Here is a 19359-nt window from a genome sequence, read left to right on the forward strand (position 1 = left end):
ATGAACGACCTCTATCATTCCGACGTCACTAACTACGAAGCGTATCCTCCACATGTTCTTTTATCTTTGCTAAACTATGCTCTGTCAAAGTTACCCCAGCCAATCCTAAAATTGAACATCATCGAGAAATTTGTTCTTCGCCAAGACGATACCGCTGATTTTGATCATGTAGACAAGACAAACCAGAACACCACTGCCGAACATCACCTATCCAACTTTTTGCAAAAGGCGCTTTCCACCAATTGTATACTCCCTGGTTAAAATTTTGTTTCAATTTTTCCATTCGATCGTCTTTAGAGGTGACCCCATCTCGCCAGGTTCCATCGAATTCGCACCGACTACACCAGAAGACGAAAAGTTGCAATTCCGAACGCTAGAGCTCTCGAGTCTGTCTTTTTATCGGCCTCTATCATCTTCCAACTCTCTCGATCAACCAACTGATTTCGTGCCTTCGAAGCCCTCAAGAACGGCACACGTGGACCCTATGTCAGACGACTTCAATTCTTTCTTCAAGAATGACCAGTCTAAAAATTTTTGCAACTTAATCTGCGCTTTTTACTCACCCACCTTATTTCAGGAACGCCTCTTTCCTGCGTCAGGCGCTGGGACGATTAAAATTCTAAACGCCAATTTCATCAATATGCTGAGCGTTATGAAGTATCTTATCGTCAAAGCCCATGACATCTTCAGACCCCTCTTAGCAGACTATGCATCTGAACTTGCACTCTCTTCCGAAAAAGCGTACACCTCTGCAGACACAAAGATTCATCGGCCCGTGCCTGTCGAAACCGACGGAACCGTCATCAATTCTGCAAATCTAAGACTCGAGCCGTTGCCTCACAAAGAGCTAGCTGAATCTCACCAGAAGCCGGGTTGTCCATATACGTGTCAGTCCTCAGGCACCGTGAACCCCGAGGGAAATAATTCTGTCATTATAAGCCCGGAGCGGCAACTACTGCTCCAATTTCCTTCTGGAGAGCGTTTTTCACTGGACGATTTTTCGGAACTGCATCTCTACTATTCTCCCTGTATCACTGCGAAAATTTCTGACGACAACTATCAATAAAAGCGCGACCACTATAAATACCCTTTCGGCAGCGGCTAATTCGAGAACGCTCGTACCTCTTTTTTTTACGAAACGCATTATTTTCTATATTGTATACCATACTACTATAGACGGTATTCTTTTGTATTGAGGGCTTAGATAACGCCCGTAATAGCTTCTTAGAAAAAAACTTTTTTTTAGTACTAAAACTTACCTTTTTGGTGCTGGAAAACCTACTTTTTCGTACTGCGAGGATGCATGAAAGAGGCCTCCGAGCAATCGAGCCGATATTTCTCGCATTCATCTTGCTCCTATGCTTTAGTCGGGCGTCGTTATCGCCTGATAAGCCTCGGGATTCTGACTCTCACAAGTCTGAATTTTTGAAAAATTCAGAGAGCATTGTTGCCGATATATTCGGATGGTGCTACATTATAGCTTGGTCAGTGAGTATTTATCCTCAAGTATGTCTGAGCAGATGAATACACCAAATGGTCGCTATTCGTGGCTCCACCATTCGAATCCGATCAATTTTGTCCTCAACGAAATCGAAAGACTGATCCAAGCCGAACTTTTTTTTTTTTGCAAAACACACGTGCTTTCTTCAAAGCTAGATTTGGTTGAATTACAAAAGAAAATCAGTTGCTGGTCTTTCTATCGATCTTGTTATACTAAACCTGCTGGACTTTTTCAATTACTTCGTTTTCAACTATGGCCTATATTTTATGGCCCGCAGTTCTATTGGCTCGTCGCCTAACCACGACTCATTAGTGAATCCCATACAAATCAACGATTTGGTGTACTCCACTCATGCTTTTTTCTTCATCAATGTCGTTTTGGCTCAAATGTTTTACTATGAAGGAAGGGAAGCGGTGTCAGGTATGACGCGCTTGCTCGTCATATCTTGTCTGCTTGCACAAGGAAGCTTGGCCTTGTGTGCTGTATTTGGCGCTTTTTCTTGGCTGACCTTTATTTACGTCATTGGATATTTTAAGGTGTTGATCACCACCGTCTAAATATGTGCCTCAAGTTTGGAAGAACTACAAAAGTAAAAATGCAGAAGGCCTGAGTCCTTATTACGTCATTCTAGATTGCACTGGCGGTGTTCTTGCACTTCTTCAGCAGATACTTCAAGCGATAGAGCAGGACAATATGTGGATTTTGAAGCACAACGCAGTCAAGTTGCTGTTGTCTTGTACTTCTGTGTTTTTCGACCTTATCCTTCTGACTCAGCGTTACATAATATACACAAAGGCGAATACTAACGGTGAAAAAAATAAGCTATTGACATGATTTATAAAAAATGTATATTGTAATATTTTTGGCTTCTTGCAAAATGAATATCAGTTTCTGTCTGTCTTGACATTGGTTAGGATGGCGAACGTCTCAGCCGTTAGGACGTCGGGTTAGTAATAGCTTCGTCCGAGTCCGAGTCTGAGGGTACATTTGTGGGGTTAGACTGTATTAGGTTTCGACGTTTGTTGTAGCTGAGGAGTATTTTTTGACATTCAGCAAAGAGGTTAGAGGATTTTATAGTTTCGTCACTAAGTCTGATGAGCCGTCCATGTTTGCCTTGTTCTAGGACGATGGTTAAGGTGTCGAAATGGTTTTTTAGCAGATCGGAGCTAGAGACGTCGAAGATGTCGGTGTTCAACGAAATTGGGTTTTGGGGTGTTTTGAAAATGCTTTTCGCGAGTCGAGTGTTAAAGCGGATCAAATTGCTGATGATGGGCGCATATTCCACAAGTTCTGGTATGAGGCTGTCTTGGACGGCTAGATCCAAGACAGATAGAAGGGTGGATTTAGATCTGACAGAAGGACGTTTGAAGAACAGTTTGGCTGACGCGTTCAGAAGTTCTAATTTGCATACAGGCGTTAGGCGACAGTACTCTTTAGCTACTTGCTCGAGTACCTTGGTGGATTTTTTGATATGTTGTCCTAGCTCTCCCATGATCCATATTATAGCCGAGCAAATGTCTGGGTCTAGAGTGAAATGTGGTGAACACGGTATGAAGTTGAAAAGGTAGGCGTTGCATGACAGGCATCCGTTTCGTAGGAAACAAACAAGTAAACGCGATGCAGCAGCTAAGACCACTTTTTCGGAACAGTTGAGCAAAAGGATGACTTTGTTCAAGAGATATTCTCTAAGTGTTGAGGCATGAACTTGGCAGGGGAGCGGTGAGAACGAAAAGGCATCTTGAAGCAGTGCTGAATTTGGGTATGGGAGATCTATGTCTGACCTGGTCAGACACTTGCTCAGGGTTTGACATGCCAATTTACAAATGGAGGTACCCCGGATAATGACACACGCGAGACAGATGACCAGTTGAATTAATTGGTCTAAATTCAACACTGGAATGAGCAACTGCAGGATTTGAAGTTTGACAGTGTATTGGTAGATTTGATCATCTAGATTGGGTAGAAAGTGTCTAACTTCTGTAGCATAAGAATGTGGGTCCGCGCAGACCAACAATTTAAGGTGCTTCAGGAGAACAAATGCCATTTCATCGGTTTTCGCATAGATAAAAGCGTTCATCATGGGCTTTTTTAGGCGGTTAACGACTGGCTGATGATAAATGTCTCCGTATGTACTCAGTTTAAGAAACAGTTTAGATATGGCGAGGACCTGAATGGGATCTGAACTTTCCAGGTAGGGATCAAGCAGATTGAACAGGTCTATTATTTTCGAATGGTTGAGTTTTAAAGAGCTTTGGCAAATCACCCGAATGATGAGACTTTTTTCCCAGCTCGAAAATTTAAACAGGTTTCTTAGCAAATATAGAGTGATTGAGTTGTCTACGGTGAAACCGCCCTGATCTTTGAGAATTTTGTCTAGAGAAACCATGGAATTGTATGCGACAAGATGGTCTTTATGATAGACAAGTTCTCTTAACCTCGGGATGATTTCTGACTGTAGAATCTGCTCTTTGGCTATCGGAAACAGCTTGGAGCAGCCCAATGCAGCGACCTGACATACGTATTCATCTTGGTCATACAGGCCCTTTTTCAAGTTAGGCAAGACATATCCCAGAAAACTTAGATTTTGAAAAGAGCATACAGAGTGCAGAGCTAGACCCCGAACGACAGATACATTGGAATTAAAGTCCTTTTGTATGGTATTGACGGCCATCAAAACCAGTTCGCTATTTGTGTAGGCATGGTGGACCAAGTATTGATAGACAAGTTTTTTTTGATTTAAATTATTTGTTTCGCATGCCTAGAATTAGAACAGAGCATTTTTACGTGATTCAACAATACGAACAACGTCAAAATGCATTGTTATTTGTTGATTTTGATCTTTTTGATGAGGCACTAAAGCTAAAAAATGAATCTACGTTCCCTAAAGATGATAGCCCATACCATGATAACCTCATTAAACAAGGCAGATACATCCATGCCACATTCCATGTAAACTATCGTTTCTTTGATTAAATTATACGTCGTGTTTGAATCTTGCCTCGTGAGTGCCCTTTCTAGCATTTGCTTCAACCTATAAACAAGTTTGCTGCATTTCGACGAACATTCCGGCGAATACATTACGGCATGACATTGAGGCTCTTTAACGAAGCAACAATTGTTTTATGCCTGAAAAAATTTAATATCTCCTACAAATAGCAGTTTACACAATCCAACATATTTTTTTTTAAGGTGTACGTTATATGCAATTTCTATATCCCTCTTATTCTAAGTGTTGGAGACTCGCCTGATTGATTCCTGGGTTAGCTTCACGTTCGTCCGTTTCTTTTGTTCATCTAGCACTCTCAATGATGTTGAGTGCGTTAGCCAGTGGACATAGTACAATGAAAAAATAAAAAACGCTATCAAAGCAAGCACGTCTATCCTCCCGAGCAAAATTTACCAAACTCAGTCAGATGCAGGAGAAAGATATTTTATTCGATTACCTGGCTTTCAATCGGAAATTTACGACCTTCTCAAACCGTGCTCGCTCTGTGCATTCTTGTCTAAGCTTCAGAAAAAATCTAGTCCTATAAAATTTGTCTCCCGATCATTTGTTGTCTTTATGTATTTAGTATGTCTGTCACAGGCACATTTCTCGCTCTCTTGAGTTCATTTGTACCAGGCTTCTAGGTCTACACTTCAGTACAGCGGGCTCATGACAACATTTCTCACATCGACCCATTTAAATATTTTGTGTCACTTAACGAGACATTGGGAGCAGGTGTATTTCGGCGGTTTTCAACTTGATAACCTTTTTATGAAAGGGGGAAGCACAATCGCATTTTGCGAGACGTTTCCGGTTGTTCTATTCTTCGATGACGAATTGCTGTTGGCCGTTGACGAATTCGTCCTCGACGACGACGGCCTTTTTTTCTGACGCGTCTTCTGTTCTATTTTGGCAATTTTCTTAATTGGCTTTTGACAGCGCTCGTTGTGTGCGTTTTGTTTTCTGTTTACATGTTAATGCCCGCGCTGACTTGAATCCCAGTTTTTTGGCTAGAAAAATCATACCACTGACTTCCCCGTTGTCCTGGTGATAATTCAAAGGGGGTGAATGAAAAGTGCTGGAGACGATACCGCGCACCGAGTGATCTGCGCTTCAGAAGGTTGGGCTATCAATTGCTGCGGCATTTTTTCCGGGATGTGAGTAAGGATACCGCCGATTGAGTGTGTTTTAGCCTAAAAAAGTTTCGAGAACAAATTATTTTGTGCTCACGGTCTGAGGAGTTGATGCGTGTTGGCCTTGGAATTTATGACGTAATAGGTCTATAGGACCGGTTCTGGGAGCTGCAGCCTGTTATAAAACTGAGAATCCCAGGTTTCTGACCAGAAACAGAGGCCCTCTTAGGGGGAAATTCTGACCAACATACATACACACTTGATTGTTATACTTGTAAAATCATACGCGCACCATGGTATAGTTATTTGTGACACAGGACTGAGATAGGACAGATGTGATTGAAGACGTTTGCGAGGGTCAAAGCCATTTCTCTCTATTTTCTACGTGTAGATAGAGGTGATATGTGTGCACGGCTGACCCTTATACATTTTTTTTGTGTAGGAGGCGAGTATACAGGTTTGACTGATTTGCGTTTCTTGTTCAGGCCGAGAGAAAGTCCAGCACTAAATATTACCCACCAGAGTGGAACCCAGAGAAGGGCTCGGTTAATAAGTTTCATGGGAAGCATCCGTACGGAAGTCGTGCTAGGAAGTTGGACAAGGGCATTTTGGTCATCCGGTTTGAGATGCCTTGGAATATGTGGTGCAATCACTGTGGAGACATGATTCCTCGTGGTCGTCGGTTCAATGCAGAGAAGCAGAAAACGGGCGCCTACCTTTCCAGTCCTATTTTCTCTTTCTCATTTCGTTGCAACCGGTGCGCTGGCACTCTAGTCATTCGGACGGATCCGAAGACCAGTGATTTTGTCGTAGTTGAAGGAGGTAGGCGAAAAGTGGAATGGGTCGAGTCGGAGGATGGTAAGGTTGAAGAGGAGCTTGGAGCTTGCATCACGAACCTCGAATCTCTGTCGCGCGCGCCGGACAAGCCTGTTGACCCTTTTGAATTCGTAGAGCAGATTTATGATAACAGCGATTCCAAATCTTCTCCTATAGAAGAAGGTCCAAGCTACGACTTCGAGTCGGTTGCGCACCAGCGTTACGATGATTCTGTAGCCAACAATCGCCTTTTGCGTAGTATGATGAGGCGAGAGCGCAAGAAAATCAAGATTTTGGAGGAAGAGACGCGTAAAAGAGGTCTCGGAATCACATTGCTGCCTTTTATTGAAGAGGACGAGAAAGAAGCTCAGGAGACATTCAATCGAATCTCCTCAGAGAGAGCTTCGCAGGTGGTTTCTTCGAATTCGAGTTGTTGTTTGAAATCTTGTATTGACTCGTCTAGTATTTTAACTGGAGTCCAATCGTTAAAAAGGGAAAAGGTCGTTTCTAAACTAAGAAGGCAGGGTCTAGATTGGACTATTTTAAAGAAAAAACAAATGCCATTGACATCTACTAAGCTCGGCTTGAAACATACGAAGTTCATGTCGGTAATCGGACCTGCCGTCAAAGGAAAGGACAATTTTGAGGTTCAGAAGTAGAAGAAGAGATCAAAAACATATAGAGCAAGTGTAGGATAGAGACATGTATGTAATCAGACCCCAAATTTCTGGAGTATAATGCGAATGCATCGTGACAAATGACTGAGGGAAAAGACGCAGGATTTTCATCGTTTTGGGAATATTTGTGTTGGCATGGCGCGATGTTAAAAAAACAGGTACAAAATAGTACTTGATAGGTTTTTCATGCAATTTTTGGCGACTACTGAACAACGCGTCCTATGAACATCTTGACGTTTCATGATGATGTAAATACTATTCAACCTCTTCTGACAAGTTTGAATTTTTAAAATTTTCTTCTATTCTATCTAATTCGGCCATAAAATTTTCAAAATAATCCGGATTTTTCGCTACAAGCTCGATTCTTTCTTTTGTTATGGGATGCCTGAATACCAACCTCTTTGCAAGCAGTAGCAATGCCCCTGTTTTACTCTTTCTCGAACCATAGATCGCGTCGCCTACTACCGGGTGCGAAATTGATGCCATGTGTACTCGAATTTGATGTGTACGTCCTGTGAATATTCTGATATCGAGAAGCGTGTAAAATGTGGCTTTGCCTACTTGCCAACATTTCTTAACAGAATACTCGGTGTGCGCGTTCTTTCCCTTGTCTCGTTGGTGTGCCCTGCACACCATCATTTTTTGGCCTTTGTTCTTGCCTGGATGACGCATGATCGGATCTTCAATCGACCCTCCCGAATTCACTTTTCCATTCACCAGCGCCCAATAGCCCTTTTCAAAATCGGCGGGCTTTTGCGTCTTTAACATCTCCTTCAGTGTCATATGGGCCAGATTAGTCTTGCAAACGACCAATAGACCGGATGTGTCCTTGTCCAACCGGTGGACAATTCCCGGGCGCATCGGTCCTTCTCCCGAGGAAAGTTGGCCGGGAAAATGATGTAGTAATATATGAACGAGCGTTACTTTGGCATTCGCATCTTCACCTTCCCCTGGATGCACCGGTATGCCAGCCTCTTCCCATTAACGTACAAATACCGTTAGCGTCAAAAAACGTGATGGTACTTGCAACTTTGACCTGATGGATTTCAGTATTCGTGTTGATTCTACACACTTCTAAGAGACGCTGAAGCATCATCTTCAAAATCCCTCTTACGAACGTCGAAATTGCTTGGGCGCTTGCTTCAGTTTTCCCCTATGCGTACCTTTATTAATCACCGCTATGTGCTCGTCTTGGTAGACAATTTCTAGCGGCATGTCGACAGGTTTCAGGACGAGATCTTCGTTCAAAAAAATTTTAAACTCGTCCATCGCTCGAACCTTGAATTTTAACACAGACACGTTCTCCGTAAATATTTGAAATACAAGGGCTTGTACTCAGATCGTCTCGTTTCGATCCGGTCACGCTATCTGTACCTTATCTTTTTTTTTGCATATTTGACCGTTGCGGATTATTTTATGTTCTTCCAAAAGATGTTGAATTCGCCCCCGGCTTAATTCAGTTGCCGAGAACAACCATTTGTCGACGCGTTCGCTAAAAGCAAGTTCTGGGGGTGCGTTGACCACGATGAAGGTGCCTTCCTCTCGTTCATCCCTCATTCCGTTGGTGCCATAAAGTCTATCGTTTCGTTTTGATCAAGGCTTAAAAAAAAATGCGTATAAAGGGTTAAAAAGATTGTGCCATTTTTTCGAAAAACATTTTTAGACAAGAGAGTCACAGGCTGACCACAGATGAAATATAGCATTTCCCTTTCTTCTATTTCAAGATGAAGTATACGGCTGTAAGAAAACGGTGGACTGTATCTTGTCTTTTAGATAGGCTTTTTTACTTTTTTTCTCACTAACTCTATCAAAAACAATTTTTTTTATTGGTTAAAAAAACACGGAGGCTATCTTAGAAAATAGACATTTTTCAAAAAAGCAGGCTGTACTGCTGATGTTGTTTTTTGCTGTTTCATCTTACTTCAGTCAAATATCAGAAACGTCTTTCGGGCAGATTGGTCAGGCGGTATATGACTGCGGCATGGCCTATGACTGCAGAATGGTTGCCAACATTAACTGACTGAATGTCTGTTATTGGGAAGAGGAAAAGATTGCGCTGAGCACAGTCAGTTACAATGAAGCGCAAACGTCCGGCGCATCGAAAAGCCGGAAACTCTGGTAGCAAAATAGTAGGATTTGGCTGTATCCGCTAGCGAATGCGAGGCTTTTTCTTGAGGGCAAGAACAGAGTTTGACGTATCAAGCCGATCACTATGAGGATATAACTCTGTAGAGGAACGAGTGAGCAGGTGCTTTAAACGAATAGATACGTTGCGTAGGCAGGAGTCGGCAGATAGGGTGAACAAGGAACTTCGCAAAACCCTAGTGGATGATCTATGAAAAGCAGCAGGTTTGGCATAAAAGTTGAAAGGGGGTTCAGTTGGCAAAGTTTTACCAACTAGAAAAGGTACAAATGAAAATGCAGTATTTACTTGAATTCCAGCAGTTCAGATTCGATACAGGAATCTCTGGAAAAATAGACGGTGGGTTGTGAAAGAGGCCTTTTGTCCAAAAGACATTTAAAGAATTCTTTATTACAGTTAGGAATTTTTCTTGTCGAATGATAAATTAGCATTTTTATTTAAATCGCTCATGGTTTTCCTTGAATGCCTGCGAACCTTGTCAAGTCCGTGTGATTCTTAAAAGATGTTCTTGTATTTCGTGTATGAGTTGCTGAAATTTCAGCGTATATTCCTTGTTATTTTAGGCGAGTTCACAACGCGCATGGCCAGTTGATTCAAATCGGGTGATTGAGTTAATTATTTTTATCTGAATTTTTACTTTCTTCTTCTTTCTGAGATGTTAAACAAGCTGAAAAAGGGCTTGGCCGATACCAAGATCAAGGCTGCGAAGGGGTATCAATACGCAAGGTTCAAGACAAGTAATTTTGTACATCCTAGTGAAATAGAGCCTCATATTCAGGTCCGTAGACATAACTACCTTTTTCGCGTCGTATTTGGCGGCCGAGGCTTATCTGCGTTAATTCTCTCTTGCTGAGCCCGAGTAACCTGACAAATTATATGAATAAATCTTTCAGTCTTTGAGATACAATCGTGACCAGGTATGTGCAGGTGAAGTTTGCAATCTAATAGTTTATCTGTCAACTGCAGGCTAACAGCGGGGGTTTGCTTTTTCCTAGATTCCGAAAATATATGCTCGCGTTGCCGAGTTGTGTTCATCTCAAAAAGGTAGAATATAATCGAAAGAGGGGAATATATAGGCGACACAATTTCGAATTCCCTATTTCGTGTGTAATAATATTGTATCTAGTGTATTCACCCTTTCACGTTTTTTTTTTTGCGTTCCTTTGTCAGAGCTGAGTAGTCAAGAAAATAAGCTGTATTCTGAGGTTTCAAGCTCTTGCAACAGCGAATATGAAAATCCAAGCTTGGAACGGTATATGCGCGCTTGGTCGGACTGCGAGTATGCAATAGCAGAAGCTCGATCGATTTATGTATGTATTTCTATTTTTTTTTTAGCTTTACTCGCTGGATGAGGTCTTTTTTTGTGAAACGTTTTAGATGCTGACGAGAGTGCGAAGTATGCTTCTCTAGAGGAGATTCGTATCGATATGAAATCTGTGAAAGATGGCATTTTGAGCAATACCGTCTCTTTGCAAGATAAGGTCAATCATGCACTCAACGACGTTATTTACTGGCGTAAAAATTCCAATGTCAGCAAACTGTCAGATGCAGAATCGCGCTACAAACAGTATATTTCAGAGTTGATCGAACTGAAGAATCGCCTCATTGAAACTAAGGAAGCAAAATTCGAGGAATATATCAGCAGCTGGTCCGAAAGTCAGCTTCAATTCTTTACACAATGTATGAATGCCTCCCAAAATCTGGTCAATCAGTTGAGGAGTTTTGGACCAGTCGTCAAAACCGTTTTTGAGCCTGTCGACATTTCCTCACTCAACATGAGCCAGAGCAACGTCACCGAAGAAGCCAGCCCTCCCTCTTCAATACCTCCTTTACAATCTCTCAGCATTGAACCACCCGCTCAGCAGCCTCCATGTATCGATACAGACAAGCCCGTCCCAGCTCAAAGAACCCCGCCTCCGCCACTAAAGCCTGCTAGTGCACAATGCATGTATGATTTCAATGCTACGTCTTCAGACGAACTGAGCTTCAAATGTGGCGATATTCTCAAGATTCTGGACCAGTCTGGCGAGTGGTGGGTTGCTGAATTGAACGGTGTCGTAGGTCTTATTCCATGTAACTATATCAAGCTACTTTGAGATATCTGTTCTTCTAGATTTCTTTTTATCTCACTTTTCGGACCATTACAAACTTAAAGTTTCTTTGTGTATCCACTCTAAATAGGTCTGCCTGTTGGGATAAGACAGTCTTCAAATTCTGTCTTTTTGTCATATTTAACAACAATTCAAATTGTAACCGTTTATAATATACTTATCTATAAGCACATCTAGATCTAGATGCTTAAGCTGGGACAAATTCACCCCGGAAATACTGCTCTGTGGCTTTTGTAACTTAGTTTCTAGCTCAAGATGAAAAAACTGTCACATTTCTCAAATTTATTTACGCAAGAACTTGCCTTAGGCTTGGACCTGAGTTTTCCTTTCTGTTGATAACACGCTGAGGAAAAAGTCGATATTTGTATCAATTGGTTCTGTTCGTGCTAGGCATAGAAAGCAGTTACTAAATCTAAAAGGTGGTAGCTATGCATATTCTTAAATTGTGTATTAATTTTTGCAATATTTTAGTTTAGATTAATTGTATTACCGTTATCTGTTTTCACTTTTTATAGCGTTTCTACGATTGCCAACAGATTTTTTGTACATCAATTTTCTCTTCCCCTTCTTCTTTTAACACCTCTCCGTCTTTCGAAGCTTTCTGATTGCCTCAAAAACTGAGCTTTTGATGATACCCTTTGTGCCCACTACGGTGGCCTCGAATCTCGTTAGATCTTCGAAATGCTTCTCATCTTTCAAGTTCGTACCACCCAATCCGAGGACGCCAGTGTTTCGAACCACTCTTCATAGCTCCGCGCGTGGCGACCTTTCATCTCAATGCGGTTCCATGGTGCTTTTTTGGAGGTCGTATGCATCCAAGGTACGAGTGCATCGGGCGCCTGCCATCCGGATTTGCATTACCAAACTACAAAAGTGGTTATCCGAAGCGATTCTTATCTTTAGTCGTTTGAGAAGGTCGCATTTTGTCACAAAACGAATCTTTAAAAGTGCATACACATTGTGCATATATCACATGCACACACATACACGCACGAAATGACGAGCTATGCTTGCTTTTTTTTCCTATGTCAGAAGTTGACAGACTTATTGCGTTCTTTACGAATTCCCTTCTGCATTTGTCGATAACATTAGACCGATCCTTTTCGGAATGCAGTCGAAATGCAGTTAGATCATCAGTTAAAGTTCAATGACCTGGAAGCGACCGGGATGCCTGGATTTTTGGATGAGAACGTCATTTCGCCAAACAAGGATGTGCAATATTTGAATGATCTGTATAAGGCTGTAGATCGAAATAAAATAAAAAAAGCTGAAGAACTATTTCGACAATATGATATTGAAGATCTATCCTTGCCGAAAGGGTATTCGTTAGTCGTTCCATACAACGTGATGCTGAGGCTGTACAGTCGAAATAAAGAGGTGGATAAGTTCGAAGAGCTGTTGAAAGAGATGTCTCGTAAGGGTATTGAGCCTAATATGTTCACGTACAATGCGCGTCTTAAGTTATACTCTAGCACTCTGGAATACGAGAAAATGCAAGATTTGTTCGACAAGATGCTCCAGTGCTTCGATTGTGTTGATGCAGTGTCCTATAACATTCTCATTGCTGCCTATTCAAATTTAGGTGCGGAAAAGGTGCCAGTACCCAAGTTTGAGAACCTGTCCGGGTTCGAGGCTGCGCACCAAATACTCGATTTGGCCTCGAAGAACCGGAGGATCAGTGCTTCGACATATAAGACGATGATTACTCAATACGTGTATAACGGCTTATTAGAGGATGCTAAAAAAATATGGAACGCTGCCTTGAAAAATCCGCATATCCAGATGAATTCATATTTATACACGGCTGCAATTCAGCTTTACACTGAGCTGGGTGACTGGGAAAGTTGTATGAAAATTTGGAATAGATATAAATATCTTTTGGAGTGGCATCCTCCTGGTGATGAAAGGCATCTTTACAAAAAGTACATTCAGCGTATTGAGTATGGGCCGGAAACAGAATGTGAAAAGCCGGTTGGACATTACGTTGCGGTTAAAAAACAGATTATGCGTCCGACTAGCTACACTGAGATCATTTTACTCAGATGCTGTTTCAAATTCAAAGAATTCGGTCAGATGTTGAAAATTTTCGGTGCATTTCGTTCTGGATCTGTATACCCACACGTCACCTCGTGTTCGATGGCGATGCATGCTTACTACGAAATAGGTGATATCGAATCAGGAATTAAGATGTTCAAGCGCTTGTATAGGATGAAGGCTTCGTTCAGCTCTCAGTTATCCCAAATCTCCATAAAAACGATTTTGGTCTCTGATAAAATCGAGGAAAACATCCACTTTCTGATCGATCTATGGAAGTTTCTATTAATAAGGTGCAAATCCTGGGATTATTACCAGATAACCAAGGAACAAGTTGAAGATTTGTGGTGTCAAACAATCGAGACTGCTCTAAAGCATGATCTGGCAAGCTTCTCCATGCAAATTTTTCATGTTCTTTTCATTTTTTCTGAAATCGCTCCTTCTGACCCAGACAATTTGATTGAATTGCAAGAAAAAATCTATAAAAAGAAGGATTTTTTGCTGAGGGAAAAAGAAGCCATCTTTTTAGATATTTCAAAGATTTCAGATCCTGAAAAAGATCTGCTTTTCGTCCCAAGTTTGAAATCTCTGATTCTCATCCTAAGAGCCGGACCAAAATTGTCGCCTGCACCTCACTTCAGACAGATCATTGCGACTAAAATTAACTTGCTGAGACTCAAGCTTGGTCACGATGCATCTATAGACTTTATGAGCGCCTACTTGGCCTGCCTAGATCAAAACAAGTCAAATCCTTTGAGCAATCCCGTCATCGAAAAAATTAAGTCAGTTGTTGAAAAGAACCAAGACTCCAAAACAAAATTGGCCGACGCTATTATCTCGTCTCACTATACATAAAAACCCTTGCCTCTTTTCTCTGAAATGAAGTTGTCCTCGCAGTAATAGGAGAGCCGGCTTACATACGGTATAGAGTTGAATAGTGAAAAGCCCAGCGCAATGATGTATGTGTCTTGTTATTGACAGCTGGGAGGGTATAGATGCGTTATATCTGCTGATTGGTGGGGAGTAGAGGTTTTTAGATATGCTTGTGAATTGGCAGAAAATAGAGAAGTAAGCAGTTTTTGCTCATAGGAGGGTGGGAGCTGGTGGCGTCTATCTAGGAAATAAATTGAGGGGCAAAAAAAAAGCATATTACGTGGTTTGAACTTTAGGATTTCAATCGAATATTGCCGTTTTTTTTTATTTTGAAGCATGTCTTTGTGTCTCTTAATGGGCTTGTGTCCTCTGGGTTTCAAAGAATGTCTATGCATGCAGAATTCGGCTGAATTTGCAGAGGTGCGTCGTTTTCTCGAGTGCTTATAGAGAAGGGTAGGAATAGGACATGCTTAGAATTGAAGCCATAGACACAAAAAACAGAATTACAGGAGAATCAACCAAAGGTCTAGGTCTATATGTAGCTTTGGGAGAACTGAGCATAACAAAAACTACGATTTTCGGACTAAGCTTGGCGAGAAGGCTGGCCATTGTGTGTACGTTTTACTCGCCAAGTTACATCAAGTCATAAAAAAAAGTGGTCTTTTTAGAATCAGGAAGCAACAAAGAGAAAATTATATGTATTGTGCAATGCATATACATTTATTTCTGTACATACATGAGCATACAAATGATAGACAACAACTAGAAGCGTGTTCTAGACGGGTCGTTACATACGGTTTTTGTATTGAGGGAGTTTAGAGGCATTTGGATTGGTCTCGAACGTTTTGCCATCTCGAGCTACTAGACTAGACCAGAAAGTATTTTGGATTTTGTCAGTCATCTTTTTAGCTGGAACATATCTAGTTCTATCCTCGAATGACGGAACAGCTAGGTTGAGCCTTTATAAGGCGCGTATGTCTTTTTGACAATTTGATAATGAATTCGTGATTGAGCTGAGAATACTGATCTAAAAATACAGCGTAATTCAACTAGACAAGCAATATGTAAAACAAGCTTTCCCATTTTAAAAAATTAACTATGAGACATGTTACCTGGTAAAAAACCTAAAGACCGCAGAGAAGCACAACAGATTGCTTGTAGCATGAAGGCCGTGAACGATTTGCTGGTAGTAGGCATTACACTCTGGTTGATATTTGAGCAAAAATTTTGGTCGGTTTAAATAAGAGCCCTTAGAAGATGTTTGTGGCTGAGCCGAAGAATCAGTTGATCAATAGGAATGAGATAATTTCAGAAGATTGCGAAGAGGGGAAAATATCTTGAGATAACAATAATCAGACGATTGATGTTATATTGAGTTATGGAGAGCGGTCTGCGTTTTGCGCGGTGTCTGGATAATTAGGAACAGAATGGGTAGGTTAGTATTATTAGAGGCGGATCTGGAAGGTAATTTTGTAGGTAAAATCTACCAAGTGACGAAACTGACACATCGGCCAAATTGAGATATTTGAATCTGCAAAGGAAGAATTTTAGTAGTTACTTAAGTGCGGAATTTTGGAAGCTGAGAGAATCAATGTTCAGTAGCAAATGAGAATTATATGGGTCGATAGGTGATAATCTGTATTAACTGACAGGATTGCAAGATCCGAATTTTATGAAGAACAATATCAATGGGAATTTATGGTCTAGGGTTGGTGGGATAACTGATGTATTTAATGTAAGTGTGTGTTTGAATGAATTGAGTAGGACTATAGGGAATGAAATTGATGACCCAGCTAATCTGAAAATTTCAATGAGAGTCAGTTTGAAGTTGAGATTAGTAGTCAGTTATCTGAAAATTTTGGTATATATGAAGATTGGCTGAACAGAAGAGAGTCTGAAGATGAGGTGTGACGATGCGGTGTTAGATCAATGTACTAGTAAGGAGGATTGTTTGATTAGAGGTATGAGTAGATTGTGTAATAAAATTATGCGGTGTGGATACAGCACTGAGCATAAACTAAGTGATGAGTTGGCTGAATACTGTAGAGATGTGGATTGAAGATGGTCGTAATGATAATAAACAACAGTTATATCAACTGGTATTGATACAGACGAGCTAAGTGTTTCAAATTCCGCATGATATGATACCTCCCGATATCAAATGATGTTATAATAAAAGCTTCATGAATTCTCACATTCTTCAGCCATACAGGAAAAGGGTGTTTAAACTCGAGAATATTTAAACCTAAGCAAATGAATAATGCTGAAATAGTGTTTGATATTACAGACATGTTATATTTAACATATTGAAAAGCATACTAATAATTTGATTGAGCGAAAATTGATATTTGGAAAAAATATGTATGATATTATTCAGAATAATTATAAGACAAAAAATGTTGTCATCGCATTCAAATACTTATCAACCCATGTACTGTGTATATACCGTGAAATTTGTAAATATGTACCAGAAACAGATAAGAGTGTTTTTCAGTTACTATGGATTGTCAAACGTCGATAAAAATTTGGTTTTAAGGTTTTGAATGTGATTTATAGATTGATTTTAATGTTATTTTTTATAATATAAATTGCAGAATAGGTTATTAAAAAACCAAGATCTATTTGTACAGAATTTTTTGAGTTTATTTAATAATTTTGAATGTCTAGGATCATCTATATCAATAATATATATATAACGGTTAATGATTTTGTACAAATAACAGACCAATCAAATATATTGAAAAAATATTATCGTTTGGTATAATATATTGTTGCAAATTGATATGGTAAAGAAATATGGAGTTGAATGATTCAATAATTGAACTTTAATAGAGGGTAGCAATAATATTAAATATAAAAATATGAATATAAAACAGTATCAGATATTAACTATTGAAGGTAGTAATAGAATCGGAAATTAAAATTACATAAGTCGTAATAACAAAGACAATAGGTTGTCATATGATGTTAATAAATTTAAACCTAAACAACCGTTGATGATCATCCTAGAGCTTAATGAAAAATATATACTGAAATATCATGTTTGTATATAGATAGTATACAGAGGCAATAATAAGATAATTAGAAGAATATAAACATATCTAATAATAATATAGGTAAACATAAACATATGTATACGAGCTAATATATCTATCAGAACTTGTGTACTCATGTGATGTCAATAAAATCTCATATAGAGATAGACAACTAATAGCGATATACCAAATAGCAGAATCAATGAAATATGAAGAGTCGTGAGGTTATTGGGTCTAAAAATATTTGTATATATAAACGATGTGTATATATAGAATAATAAAGTCATAAGAAAATGGAGATAGGATGATGTGATAATAGAATAAGATAATAGAAAAGATTACATATATGATATAGTGTAAAGAGTGTGTATGCATAGTATGAATAGATAGAAGTATATGCATAGGTAGTGTGGCATAGTGATGAATAGCGTAGGTGATAGTTATGTTAACGTGGATGATATGATAAAATTAGAGAGAGCTTGGGTGGCGTGATAGAGTGAAGAAACGTGGGTAATATGTAGATATATAATATAGTGTTTGAATCTATGAATAGTCTGTGTGTAGATAATACGATGTAGGTATTGTGTGTGTGATAGTGTGATAGAATGTAGAGGTGTGTGAGATGGTACGATAGAGTGAGAAATGCATAGATAGCATAATAAAATGTGTAAATGCATGAGACAATATAATAGAGGGTGTGGATATCTAGGGTAATATGGTATAGTATATGTTTAGAATAATACAATGTAATAGAAGGATATGTGTAGATGATACGACGAAATTGGTAGGTGTATAGATAGTATAATAGAGGGTGTATATGCGACAATATAATAGAGTAAATAGGGTAGACGTTATAAAACAGAGAATAAATTGAAGAGATATGATAGGTTGAAGGAATAGGAAAAATATAAGAGTTGATAGACGATAGAAATAGGACGTAAAAATAGTGCAGTGTGGATTAGAGTTATTTATAACATCGAATGCAAGGAATATAAAGTTTGTGAAAACCAATAGGAAAACTGTGCTGAATGGTATAGACGAGAGAAAAGAAGAAGATGCAAAGAGGGAGTATGTGTGAGTAATCTTAAGATAGAGATGTGGTTAGAGAAGATGAACGTTATTGAATATAAATTATAAAATAAATTAGATAAGGGGATAGATGAGATGGGTTGCATTTTTGCAGAGATTGTAAAATGAGATAATTAGAAGAGATAGAGAGAGAGAGAGAAGGCAAAGAAAATTGAAGGAGATATATAGAGAGTGATTAATAAAAGAAGTGAAGAAAGAGTGGATAGAGAATACGTGCCTTATATATATATAATGTGTGAAAATAAACAGCTGCAAAATGTATAAATAGGATTAAAAGTGTAGTGTAGAGAAATAATAAATGATAGAACAAATAACATGAATATTAATGAAAAAATGTAAAATGAACCACAAATAATAGAAAATAGATAAACCATATGGATGTACAGATAGATAATAATAAACAAATGACTACTAATAATATAAATGACTATTATAGATAATTGTATAGGTGAAATGCTTAAGCTTATTATAAATTGAAGAGAGATGATAAGTGGAATTTTATTTATATATGAAATGATGTATAGAAAGTGTGTACAATAAAATATATCAAGCTAATAATGGACCGTCAATAAAATAAATAGAACAACGAATGAGGTATGACAGGTAAATCAGATAGATGATAAGAAAAATACTAATTATTGGTAGAAGAGATAAAGAAAAAGAATATGTTGTGTTAATAGAACAAAGTAATATGCTATAGGGTAGACTAAAAAACTAGTGAGATGTAAGCGTATGTGTGAGTAAGAGTTGTATCTGCTTTTGCTTTAAATTAGCTCTATGAATGACTTTTTTTGAGCATTTAATGTGAAAGAATTATAATTAATGCCTAGATAATACCATTGCAGTCCTTGATAGGTGAGGATATTGTACAAAAACCATAGATTATGGGTTGATAGTGAAGAAGTATAAATTGCAATAATAATAATAGATTAAGACAAGGAAGATATAATAAGATAGGAGA

The 19359-nt window shown here is 39.1% G+C and overlaps 5 protein-coding genes across 5 annotated transcripts; 3 read left to right on the top strand and 2 right to left on the bottom strand.

Moving 5' to 3' along the window:
- Positions 1-2329: 2329 nt before the first annotated feature.
- On the bottom strand, positions 2330-4619 carry LOC126318236 (AP-4 complex subunit beta-like). Its single transcript, XM_049993251.1, has 2 exons — positions 4403-4619; positions 2330-4259 (listed from the first exon to the last, which is right to left on the bottom strand). The coding sequence occupies exons 1-2, from the start codon at positions 4577-4579 to the stop codon at positions 2436-2438; spliced, it is 2001 nt and encodes a 666-aa protein (XP_049849208.1). The 5' UTR covers positions 4580-4619; the 3' UTR covers positions 2330-2435.
- Positions 4620-5036: 417 nt separating this feature from the next.
- On the bottom strand, positions 5037-8715 carry LOC126318237 (uncharacterized RNA pseudouridine synthase aq_1758-like). Its single transcript, XM_049993252.1, has 3 exons — positions 8488-8715; positions 8277-8391; positions 5037-8087 (listed from the first exon to the last, which is right to left on the bottom strand). The coding sequence occupies exons 1-3, from the start codon at positions 8668-8670 to the stop codon at positions 7369-7371; spliced, it is 1017 nt and encodes a 338-aa protein (XP_049849209.1). The 5' UTR covers positions 8671-8715; the 3' UTR covers positions 5037-7368.
- LOC126318238 (probable splicing factor YJU2B) lies at positions 5831-7095 on the top strand. The gene is made up of 2 exons (XM_049993253.1): positions 5831-5916; positions 6106-7095. Exons 1-2 carry the CDS (start codon positions 5914-5916, stop codon positions 7093-7095), a joined length of 993 nt encoding a protein of 330 aa, XP_049849210.1. The 5' UTR covers positions 5831-5913.
- A 265-nt stretch (positions 8716-8980) lies between the features above and the next one.
- Positions 8981-11572, top strand: LOC126318213 (src kinase-associated phosphoprotein 2-like). Its single transcript, XM_049993231.1, has 5 exons — positions 8981-10034; positions 10150-10173; positions 10252-10300; positions 10427-10566; positions 10654-11572. The coding sequence occupies exons 1-5, from the start codon at positions 9912-9914 to the stop codon at positions 11350-11352; spliced, it is 1035 nt and encodes a 344-aa protein (XP_049849188.1). The 5' UTR covers positions 8981-9911; the 3' UTR covers positions 11353-11572.
- Positions 11573-11871: 299 nt separating this feature from the next.
- LOC126318211 (uncharacterized) lies at positions 11872-14583 on the top strand. The gene is made up of 2 exons (XM_049993230.1): positions 11872-12187; positions 12460-14583. The coding sequence occupies exons 1-2, from the start codon at positions 11996-11998 to the stop codon at positions 14254-14256; spliced, it is 1989 nt and encodes a 662-aa protein (XP_049849187.1). The 5' UTR covers positions 11872-11995; the 3' UTR covers positions 14257-14583.
- The last annotated feature ends 4776 nt before the right edge of the window (positions 14584-19359 follow it).

The sequence above is a fragment of the Schistocerca gregaria genome, unplaced genomic scaffold (genome assembly GCF_023897955.1).
Source record: "Schistocerca gregaria isolate iqSchGreg1 unplaced genomic scaffold, iqSchGreg1.2 ptg000659l, whole genome shotgun sequence".
NCBI classification, from domain to species: domain Eukaryota; kingdom Metazoa; phylum Arthropoda; class Insecta; order Orthoptera; family Acrididae; genus Schistocerca; species Schistocerca gregaria.

Bases quoted from the DNA above. Each gene is read 5' to 3' on its own strand.
- LOC126318236 (XM_049993251.1), bottom strand. From the start codon at position 4,579: ATGTATTCGCCGGAATGTTCGTCGAAATGCAGCAAACTTGTTTATAGG. The intron at 4,260-4,402 runs GTATGGGCTATC...TTCTAATTCTAG, and splicing joins TGTTTAATGAGGTTATCATG to GCATGCGAAACAAATAATTT.
- LOC126318237 (XM_049993252.1), bottom strand. From the start codon at position 8,670: ATGAGGGATGAACGAGAGGAAGGCACCTTCATCGTGGTCAACGCACCC. The intron at 8,392-8,487 runs GTACAGATAGCG...TTAAAATTCAAG, and splicing joins TATGCAAAAAAAAAGATAAG to GTTCGAGCGATGGACGAGTT. The intron at 8,088-8,276 runs GTACGCATAGGG...GTTAATGGGAAG, and splicing joins CATAGCGGTGATTAATAAAG to AGGCTGGCATACCGGTGCAT.
- LOC126318213 (XM_049993231.1), top strand. From the start codon at position 9,912: ATGTTAAACAAGCTGAAAAAGGGCTTGGCCGATACCAAGATCAAGGCT. The intron at 10,301-10,426 runs GTAGAATATAAT...TTCCTTTGTCAG, and splicing joins GTTGTGTTCATCTCAAAAAG to AGCTGAGTAGTCAAGAAAAT. The intron at 10,567-10,653 runs GTATGTATTTCT...GAGAGTGCGAAG, and splicing joins CAGAAGCTCGATCGATTTAT to TATGCTTCTCTAGAGGAGAT.
- LOC126318211 (XM_049993230.1), top strand. From the start codon at position 11,996: ATGATACCCTTTGTGCCCACTACGGTGGCCTCGAATCTCGTTAGATCT. The intron at 12,188-12,459 runs GTACGAGTGCAT...CGATAACATTAG, and splicing joins GGAGGTCGTATGCATCCAAG to ACCGATCCTTTTCGGAATGC.